At 40.2% G+C, this 11114-nt stretch overlaps 1 protein-coding gene across 2 annotated transcripts; it reads left to right on the forward strand.

Annotated features, from left to right (window-relative positions):
• Positions 1 to 903: 903 nt before the first annotated feature.
• dynll2a (dynein, light chain, LC8-type 2a) lies at positions 904 to 4172 on the forward strand. 2 transcript variants are annotated; one of them, XM_030066670.1, is made up of 3 exons: positions 904 to 1149; positions 1743 to 1882; positions 2186 to 4172. In XM_030066670.1, the coding sequence occupies exons 2-3, from the start codon at positions 1751 to 1753 to the stop codon at positions 2321 to 2323; spliced, it is 270 nt and encodes an 89-aa protein (XP_029922530.1). In that variant the 5' UTR covers positions 904 to 1149; positions 1743 to 1750; the 3' UTR covers positions 2324 to 4172. The 2 variants fall into 2 exon arrangements, with proteins under 2 accessions (XP_029922530.1, XP_029922529.1); XM_030066669.1 differs by lacking the exon at positions 904 to 1149 and adding an exon at positions 1309 to 1659.
• The last annotated feature ends 6942 nt before the right edge of the window (positions 4173 to 11114 follow it).

The following is an 11114-nucleotide window of genomic DNA, read 5'->3' on the forward strand; positions in this document are numbered from 1 at the left end:
CTGACATTATTCTAACGGTTTGCCTCTGATTTTCTTCCTGGTATTTCAAGGTTTTGATTGGAGGAGTGTCTCAGTGGATCCCAATCCTTGGAGCTGGATGAGTGGATCGATTAGGGAAGGGATAGGCAAGGATGGATGCTTGGAACGGGATCCGTTTTCCAGGAATCAAATGAGTTGATTCGGAACTAATTATGGAGTCCCAGAGCAACTTTTTCATTATAGCCTATCTATCTTAATTTTTTTTTGAATGATATGGCTTTATTTACAAGAAAACGAAACAGAGGACCAGGAAGTTGGATCAAAGGATGGAATCGTAGATGCCTGGTATGAGGGAATTAAATTGGGGAGGTTGGGGGTCTCATTTGGGAGTAGTTTGTATCTTTTTTGCTTAATCTTACTTTTCTCTTAGCATTTTCAATAAAACACTTCAAAAAAATATATACGTTTTAGTTTGTTTTTTGTTTGAAATAGACCACACATTAAGGTTTCTATACATGCCATTTATGTACCCTGGAAGAACCTTTAAATTATTTACATGAGCCACCAGATAGTCTGATTATGTCATCCACTTGTAGGTCATTTCAGTGTACAGTAAATGTGTAATGATGACTCCAATAAGCATTTTTCAGGGTTAAGCGGGGAAATGGTGCCAGAACAAAGGAGCAACACACTGCATTGTTTCTAATCATCTATTTAAAAACCCAGAGCAGGTCAAGAGGGTAACCACTGCAACACAACACTGGTGTTTCTACTGAAATGATTTGGAGATGGTAGTTATTGTGATGGTAGCTGCTGCTGCTCCAGTGAAGCCTGGGGATACCTGCTGCCAAGGTCTCACTGCTTTTAGCCCACAGCCCGGTGGTGTACTGTCAATGATGCATTGTGGGATGAAATAAGATGCTGGCAGAGAGGAGCTGGAGGAAAACGCTTACAACACACCGAGGCTGCTCCTCAGCCAATGGAAGGGTGCTGCAAGCAGCAGAGGGCGGGGGAGCTGTAATAGCCGTGCACACAGCCTACCTACATACTTATTGTCTAAATCTTAAAAAAAAAAAATTAGCCGCAGCAACATCAAAACCTATCCAACCTCTTCACCAGGCGAAACACCAAAATTTTTTTGACAGAAGTGCTCAGGCAGCCCGCTTAAAGGTGAGTGACAGATTTGGCGTTGTACACCTATACAAGACGCACATTGAGTTGCATGTCTCCACAATTTGATTCCAGTTTATCCCGATGCTGTGCTATTAATGAAATGTGGCTTAATTTATTTGGGCTACGGCTGAGCAGGCATGTGGGTTGTGTGGCATGTGTGGAGTTGGGCGACCACGGCCAGGCTTATTTTGTGCAAATAGGAGCGTTAAAGGTGAAAATGGCACCACTTTGCGATTAAAACTGCTTATGTAGAAAAACCTGCCCGTATCGCAAAGTGATTTTGCCAAGTAATTTAACTCCACCTGTATCAAGTTTCGCAGCCAATCTATGCAACGCTCAAGTCATGGTCTTAGTGGGAGATGTTGACGATTGAATATAAGCCAGTGTGTTAATAGGGATAATTAGCCTGCCTCCACTTTATCAAATGGCCAGTTTTCTGCGTATGATTTGTGTCCCCTGACGTCCGCCCGCCGCGATTGACGATGGATCCGGACGGCCTGGGAAAGTGTCAGTGTTTGCACGTTCAATCACCACGTGTGGTGTTAAATTCAGTGCAGCAGCAAGTCCGAGTGAATGTGTTGTCTTCCCAGCTGACGACATGACTGACAGGAAAGCTGTGATCAAGAACGCAGACATGTCTGAGGACATGCAGCAGGACGCCGTGGACTGTGCCACCCAGGCCATGGAGAAGTACAACATAGAGAAGGACATTGCAGCTTACATCAAGAAGGTGAGAGAGGACATGGCACGTCCGAGGATAGCGTTTTCGCCTGGAGCTGTAGGCTTTTACACCGGTGACACAGGCACTACATTTGCTCATCATGTGGCTTTGTGTGTGTGTGTGTGTGTGTGTGGATGTGGGTGTGTGGAACCTGGGCCTGTTGTGCAGGAACAAACAACTCTTGATCCCCCCCTTTATCCCCACTTGCCTCTGCCTTTGCTCGTCTTGATCTAACAAGGAGGCCAATAAGTTTGTCTCAGGCAGCATCTGCAGCCGCTTGCTTCAAATAAATCTTCTCCTCTACCCTTGCAGGAGTTTGACAAGAAGTACAACCCTACATGGCACTGCATTGTTGGGAGGAACTTCGGCAGCTATGTGACCCACGAGACAAAGCATTTCATTTACTTCTACCTGGGCCAAGTGGCCATCTTGCTCTTCAAATCCGGCTGAGAGTTTCTTTGAGGTGTGGAGTCTTCTCCCTGAACCATATCGGGAATGCACTGGTGGCTGATGTCTCCCATACACAAATAATGACATACCATATTGATGCAAACCGGCCGTGCGCAATTGCATGGACTATACACTATTTAATATGTATGTTACAATAAGTTTACTTTTTGGCAGTTGCCATTTGAATGCAACTGAAGTAGTTTTTGTTAACGCTGTTAAATCTAGGTCGTAAAAGATTAAACGTGGCCCTTGATTGTATAATAAAGGAAAGCTAGAGAATGTAGTGGTGCATCTGCTTTCCTTCAGAAGTGGCATTGCCAAATCCTGTGAAATAACGCTCTGACATCTGTCAATTTCGATGTGTGTTTAAAAAAAAAAAAAATCAAACCATGTGCACCAGTTGAAACAACACATTATCAACACAATACCAAAATACAAGATGTGAGTAACAACAGAAGTTGGGTTAAGGGTTTACTGTAAGGCCTCTCCTGGTCTCCAGAAGAATTACAGCTACACCATACAGAGTTCATAGTTTATTGGCACAATTTTACCAATTTGAAGATTTTTTTTCTTCAGCAGCTCCTTTGACAAAATTTTAATATTTGCGTTAAAAACAGCTCAACAGGTCATTTTAAAAACATTGGTATGCATTCATCATGGCCACTTTTCAAAAAGCCAAAATGTTGTCATTACATCAGACTTTACAGTTACCAACCAACACAAGTATGCCAGTGCAAGCTTTTGCAGGGATATTATCATCAATGAAACAGTCCCCACTTTCCCCCATACCCGTTAATTTTCACTGTGAATAGGTGGAGCAAATAATGCTTGGATACAAACACCATAGCCTGTAATGCCCAAATATTAACACTATAGCCTCTTTACCAAAATCTCCCAAGTCCCCTACCGAAACCTGTGTTTGTGCATGTTCTTGCCATGATTTAATTTTAACGGATATCATCAGACATTAAATAAGGGAGCACTTGTCTTGGAGCTAAATAATTTGCATAACTTAAGTTTCGCTTTTGTTTATAATGTCATACAAATGTAGATTAAGCTGAGCCAGTGACTGTTCTTTGACCCCAAAACTGCTACAAACAAGCATTTAAAGGGTGATTTGGAGAATACATCTGCCCCCCACAGGCCCACGGTAGTTTAAACTCTACGACGGCCCCTGTCTGTCAGATGGTTGCATTGTCTTAACGTGGCTCGTGATACCATCTAGATGCATCACCCCGATCCTTTATTTTTGCTTTGCCAGTTTACTGCCAGACATGCAGGAAAAAACAAACATTGCATTAAGAGTTCAAACTTGCTACTTAAAGCGGTGTGCGACCTGTCGAACACACTGATTTTTCTGGTTTTCATTTGGTCATGTCAACATTGATACAATCAGTTTGGAATAGCAGTGCACAATGTCTGAATGCTGATGAAATGGGTTCTTTGGGATTGCAGTCTGGAGGGAATTAGTCGCAGTTGGGTAACATCACACATTTCTTGTTGTGACAAAGGACTGAATGTTTACTCAGTTGTCCTTTCCTGTATTCCAGCAGTGGATGAAATGTGTATTTCTCAAGTGTTTGCTTGGATCAACATTGATTTCAAGGAAAGTCTTCCTAACTATTGTCAGTGTAAACTGATTTAGTATTGTTTTCCTCTGGCATGTATTTTTGCTGTGTATATGTAGGAGCCATTCCAGTGCTGTTAAATTTGCACAAAACGTGTGCCTGTCATTGCTCTCAACTGTAACTGGCTTGAGTACAATTGCACTTCATTAGAATTATCCAGTAGATTACTACAGAACCAAAATCTTATAAACTCAATAAAATAGAACCTCATTGTTGACTTATTACATTGTGGTCTTTTATTTTTTCATCATTTGTTCCTTGTCAATAGGCTATATAGAAATTAGGGTCCAGTAGTGGATCCCAAATAGAGGTCTGGGGGTCAACAGAGGTTCTGCACAGAGCTAAGTGAGGTTTAGCATAATCAGGAAAAGTGTGGCTAGTTCGATCATTTTCATATTAAATTTTTACCTTCATACATACAGTATAGTCACCCATTTGCATCATTTTGTCATATATGTACATTTTTAGAAGGGGGTCCCTGGGACAAAGTCACATTAACCATCTCCATGGGTCTAACACACATCAATTTAGGGGTCTTTAATCTGAAAAAAGTGTAGACAGAATCATTTCATTTGCCAAGTACAGAAAACTACAGGCATTTGAGTGACAACAGTGAAGAGGCACAAGCAGATAACATCATGCACTGATGTGGTTCAAGGACGACTCGTGCCATGCAAGAGGACAACACAAGCCAGTAGACAAGACTAAATATAACCCTCCACAACAAAAGTACAGTACATACAGTCACTGTGTGCACCCAGGCAGTGAGGCACACAGCATGGCTGCAGCTGTGGAGGGCGGATGGAGCTCATCTGGTCCAGCGGTGCATTGGCCCAGATGGAAAAAAAACAACAACAAACCATTCATGTCAGCCTCCTAGTGGTGATTACTAGTAGGATGTGGGATATTTTATTTTATTTTATTTATTTATTTATTTTGTTTGTTTGTTTGTTCATCAAATTGTGGAAGTATGTCAACAGGGTTGGCATTAATAATGCAGCGACTCTACCTTTGTTGGAAGTCCAAGATTCAATCAAATTACCACTCATTAATAGTAACTACATAACCTATGGGGCTTGTTTGAATAATAAACCATGACTTTTTTGGTTGGTGTTTGATTTGAAACTCATAAAATTATTTTGGACATGGGTGTTCAAAACAGTTGGAGTTGAAAGGTTCAAAGTTGCAGCAACAAGTTGCCCTCCCATCCCTTTGCCTCATCAGTACCGACACAAGCGCGGCATAAACAAGTGCTTTCCAACGACGTGCTGATGTGTATGCAGGTGATCACTCCCCACCAAACACTACATCAACTGATCTCGCTGATTAGCACACCTTCAATTAGAGAGGAGCTAATCAGTGAAATCAGCAAGTGCTGAGTTTGATTGGAATGATAAATAACCTGCACACACATACACACACACACACACACTAACAAAACTCAGGATGGCATATAGTTGCAAGCACCGGACTGAACAGAAATCATACTTGGACTGCAGTTTGATAGGTGCAGCGAGCTGAAACAGTGAATGATTTGAGCCACAACATGACTAAATCTCAAGACATACTGTGCTATATGCATGTGCTGGCCGCTGTGTTTTTCACAGAGCTGAACAGCAGCAAGAAGACAATATTTTTGTGTGATGAGCCAAGGTGGAAGTAACTTACATCTACTCATGTTACTGTAATTGAGTAGCTTTTTTGTGTGCTTGTACGTTTTTGAGCAATTTTGCCCAGTGCACCATTAAAAAAATCTAGTTTCCATGTTTTTCCAACTGCATCACACCTAACACAGATGTAAAAGTAACTAACTTTTACTCCGAGTACATTTTAACTGGGCAACTTGTTACTTTTACTTCAGTAGATTTTCACAGCCGTACTTCCACTTCTACTAAAATAACAGCAAAGTAACAGCACTTTTACTTGAGTAACATTTGTAGTACTCTTTCCAGCACAGGTAGTCATTTACTAACAGTGTTTTGCATAGCTGTTGTCTGATGTCTCCATACAGAATCTGCAGATTCAAGAGCAAAAGGAGCCGGTATTGCTGACCCGACAAATTAAAGGACAAGTGACTAATGAATTATTTCTAGAGACAGACCGAGGTCAGTGTGAGTGCTATATGATACTCTGTGGAGCTATCAGAAAATGTCCTCTTTGCAAACCCAGTGTCTCCATTGTCTCAGAAATCCCCTGTTAATCTCTTCCCATTCATGTAGAACATTAGGTGGATGTGATAAGTGAAATAAATAAGGCTTCAAAGCTTTCATCTTGGTTAATGATTATTTTATTTCATGCACAGAACATGTGTCCCTGCTATGCTGTACGGTTAGTGTATAATGAATGCACAAAATATTAGGGGATACCTTCACTTTTAGATATTGTACTCTCTTAACAAATACTAATTGCAAGTGAGGAGGTGGAGATGAGAGTTGCAGATGAGTTAGAAAAGGGTTTTTAAGCGCTACACAGTTGAGATGAAAATTATACAAAAGAGGCTGCAGCTCAGCGTCAGGAGGGTGTCACCAATGCTTTGTGTGTTGACTGTAAATCTTTGGAAAATTTTGTTTTATATGTCAGTACAGGTAAGGTTATGTGGTAGGGAATGTGTTTTGTTTGTTTGTGATTCAAAGGTTTGTAATCAGTCTAAAGTCCGTGTAAGGAGGAAGGCGGGTTGGCGGATGACTTGCACCTGGGAGACCAGAGTTTGACTCGCGTGTCAAACGACAGTTCTGTTCGTTTTTAGGTAACATTATGTTACTTAATGTTCATTTTTAGCAAACGAAACCTTAACCACGACCCTTTCCTAACCTTAACCAGGTTGTTTTGGTATCTGAAGGTAAGGAAACTGCCTAAAATGCCACCCGACAAGATATACAAGATATGTTGGTTAGAAACATTTGTGATACAAAAACATGGAATCCTTGACAACAATACATTTCCCTCAAAACGGAATTGACAGTTCAGTTAAATTGTGTGGGAAAATGATTTTTAGGATACAGTAATGTTACTACAGGGGAGAATACGTTCCCCCCACGTCGCTGCTATGAGATGACATGGTCTTGTTTTCATAGCCTACATTTAAAATGTAATTACTTCAGATCACCTTAATGTTTTTATTTTAGGGAAGATGTTGTCCAGTTTCTGGGGCAGAAAGTTTCTGGCTTGTGGGATTTGCTTTTGAGCCATATCTGGGACAGAAGGCAAAGCCAGATATTTCACACAGAGGTGCCAGTGGGTATGTGAGCCACGTCAGCCACTAGCTAAAAAAAAAAAGTGGTTATTTGAGAAATACGTGGTGCTTTGTACAATGAGCAGCACCTCATGGTTTCATATGTGATAGTTCATTCATTTATCATTTGTAGATGTGAATCCCATGTCTTGTGGTCAGATTAAACTAGTAATCTTACAAATTACTATCAAATGACCACATATATTTATTTATATATTTTTATTTATTTTGCATTTCAATCGTGATGCCAATAGTTATCTTTACTTTGGAGAAACATGTCAGCTTTGCTTACATTCTCATCACATCTACTTTTGGTAAAGGCGCAAATGAGGCGATTGGCAGTGTAATATCTGCTGACTTCCAGATGCCAGGTGCTGAGGTAATCATTATCAAAGTAATCTCTGGATACATGCAGTGTTTTGATACAAAGTAATTGATATTGCACTTGCTTTTGAGCCAAAAAAAAAAAAAAAACGCTGTCAAATGTCTTACCCAGATTAAAAGCAGAAGCACATCATAGACTGATCTGCCTCGTTCATATTTAGACTTATTCTCCTTTTTGCTCAGCAAGAGAAGGAAAAGAGCTCAGTGTTTCTGGCTGCTTCCCTTTTATTGCCTCTGGCATCGTTCCACAAGGAGCTATAATTCATGGTCAGAACCAAATTAAAATGTAGGCTTAACAGATAATTGAGTGGACTGAAAGGCGAGCTTTTACTGGACATCAAAGATACATTTTACGACCTCTTGAGGCAAAAACCTGTTGTGCTAATTTGGATGACCAGATTTCAGTTTGTATCTTACAGAAATATGAATCCGTTACTTGTGCTCATTTGAATGGGCTTAACTGCAGCCCATCAGTAATGACTCTAGGAAGGATTTCACAATAAAATGCACGCTGATGTACTTGAAATATCTTCTTGTGGAAAATTTTGAGAAATTATCAGCAAGAGCTTTAAATCCAACAGACTAAGATAACTTTGCTACAGTATTAATGGCTAAACCTTTAAATTGCAGGCCATTAATTATGCAGTAATAACTGGACATAACTAAGTAATAGCCACATAAAATAAATATAACAACTAGCTGGTGCTTTTACCAATAAATGTATTAGATAAGTGGAGCTGCCACATTCAGCAGAAACCTGTGAAAGGTGTTGGAGGCGCCGGATAGCGGATGAATCACTGTTTACTGTCTACTGATCACAACAACAGGCCATGCAAAAGGCCTACAGTGTGTGTAGGTTGGAGCGTAGGGCATTGTTGTCTGAAGTTGGACTGTTTCATTCCATGAACATCCTGTTTGCACAAAACTGATATTCAGTCCTGCATGCCTGTGGCTGCTGTGCATTTGGCCGAACTGGGTGAAGCAAAAATGGACAACATTTTTTTTTTTAAAGATGATTTACTTTTTCCAAGACCAACCAGAGGATGTGTTATGATGCTACAAACACCAAGGAAACAGAGTTCAAAGGTTTGTTGTGGCCGTAAGAGAACGAACAAGTCCTTATTCTCATTTCTAGTCTCCCCTTTGCATGCTTCTTTTCCATTGCAGAATGAAGAACTGGGCTACAAATTCTGACTGTGGCCCAGTGATGTATCACCACACTGTAAAAGCATCAAAAAAATACATACAAACACATGCACTCTGCTCAAAGACACACATGAAAAAAAAAACAAGCCCAAGACACATTCTACATACACTGAAACGGCTTGAAAAGTAAACAAGGACCTGAGGTATGTGTGGATGAAAATGACTGTTGAAGGATATTGTCTGACCACATGTACAGCGTAGAGCCTCTCATTATAGTTGCTGGACATTTTTAACATTTTCTAGAAAGTGAAAGAAATCACACTGTATTTCAGAATAGAATCAAACTGTAAAAAAAGGTTGAATTTAGTTGTCGCATATGTTTTTGCGTAAAACAAAGAGGATTTTTCCCCCCATTCCTGTTCATCATCTTCAGTCACTTCCATATTATATAAGTCAGAGGATATCAAATGCCATCAGTTAACAAGAGGCGCTCCTGCAGTTTCATCAAACTGAAGTAACAAATTAAATCAGATTATGACTTTAGAATTGAGCATTCTTGGCTGACCAATCAGAGCTCAGTATTCAACAAAGCCCTGTAAAAAACCCACACGAGATGGCTGATGAGATTGTCTGCAGTTCAGTGATTTGACCACAAGAGGGAAACCTTTTCCTATGTGATGAAACTCCTTGTGTTTCTTTCTTTCTCGTTTCTTTCTTTCTCGAGTCTTTTTCTTTTTCACAGCAGTTTGAAAAGAATTTCCCAATTTGGATTGAAGAAAGTACATCTATCTATCTATCTATCTATCTATCTATCTATTTGTCTGTCTGTCTGTCTGTCTGTCTATGGGTAGTTTTTATGTGGTTTTTACAAGTTATGTGGTTCACAGGAACTGTCTCTGTGTAATCTTTAATGTAAGATTCAGTGGAAAAATGATAATGAGGTAAGATGAAACGTCAAACAAAGCCAGAGCGCAAAGAACAGATAAACTGGGTCGTACTTATCAAATTACTACAATAAAAATATTATGGAGCACAATCAAAAATCTGACCAATTGCTTTGTAAAATGATTGAAAACCTGATTAACTGAACTCTGAGTAGACCTTTAATTTTGTATCTTAATTTGACAGCATAAGCGCAGACAGCGAAAGGATCAGTGGAGCAATTTTGTTGTGTATTATTATTATTATTTTCATGTGTTATATAGTTCATGTACATTTCCTATGTGACGATATATCCTCTTATGGATCGAGGAAGTTTCATGACTTGAATTTCTGCGTGAGATTTGCTCATTCAACCAAATCAAGTTTGTCTTTATGGGCTGGTCGTCCTCTTTTTCCTAGACACCACTAATCTCAGGCTGTAACCGTGTCAGCTGTAATCACACCATGAAACTGGAACCTCGGTGTTCCTTAAATAAAAAAGTGTGATAAGATGTTCTGGCTTTTGCATTTCCTGTCTTAACATCTCTCGGAGACGCAGTATTTATGAGCTCTATAAGAGAGGAATCCAGAGGGAAGCATTCAGTCTGAAATAGCACCGAATTACGCTGAGAATTTAGGCATATTTCACACCTCATATTTTCATGAAATTATACATAAACCCTGCATGCCTACGACTTTAGATTGGACAAAAATCACTATAGCAGAGACTAATTCACATTCGTTATTGGTTTAACAGGGGCTTGGGCGGTAAAGGGAGAATGTTAAAGGAGAAGTTAAGGAATATCAGACTGTGTCCCTTTATTTGAGGCCGATGATTCCAATGTAAGACAAGATCAGATGTCTATGTAACAGAAGTGTATTATTGTTTTTCTCTGTCTTTGTCCTCCTCTAAACCGAAATACTCATGGGTATGAGTGCGTGCATGTGTGTGTGTGTGTGTGTGTGCTGACAAACAGTGTGTGTGGCTTGCCCTTGCGTAGGGCACCCAAAGGTGATTTGGCGTATAAATGTTCATGCCCGGTCTGCTTTGCTGCCCCCGAAAGCAGTTTGTTCTAATGGTTTCCTCTGAATGGACTGCAGCCATGAAGCCTTGCATTGCAATGCAGGAAGTTGCCGAGGCAGTCACGCCGTGCAGTTTCACTCAGCTCTGGTATCGCTCATACGCAGTTCGGCTCATTAATAAAGCCATTTCGAACCATCACAAAGCTGGGCCTCTCGGGTTGGGGGTTTCATTCATCAGGATTGTTTGCATAGAAACACACACAGTCTAGACATGTTGTGCATCACAACCACTTTTTTCACACTTTTTTTTATTTTTCAGAATGAAAATGATCATATAAATTTAACATAACTGTGCAAACAGCTGAATGACGCTCAGGTTTGATGTCATTCCGGATCTTAGCAAACATCCAGCATGACTATGGAGGAGCAGGTTAAAGGTTGAAATGCCTGCCTTTCA

This window comes from Myripristis murdjan, chromosome 13, assembly GCF_902150065.1.
Source record: "Myripristis murdjan chromosome 13, fMyrMur1.1, whole genome shotgun sequence".
Taxonomy (NCBI): Eukaryota; Metazoa; Chordata; class Actinopteri; order Holocentriformes; family Holocentridae; genus Myripristis; species Myripristis murdjan.

What these genes read in the sequence shown, in the direction of transcription:
- dynll2a (XM_030066669.1), top strand. Translation starts at nt 1,635, where the DNA reads ATGGATCCGGACGGCCTGGGAAAGT. An exon ending in TCCGGACGGCCTGGGAAAGT is followed by an intron (nt 1,660 to 1,742) that starts GTCAGTGTTTGC and finishes TTGTCTTCCCAG; the next exon opens with CTGACGACATGACTGACAGG. An exon ending in TTGCAGCTTACATCAAGAAG is followed by an intron (nt 1,883 to 2,185) that starts GTGAGAGAGGAC and finishes CTACCCTTGCAG; the next exon opens with GAGTTTGACAAGAAGTACAA.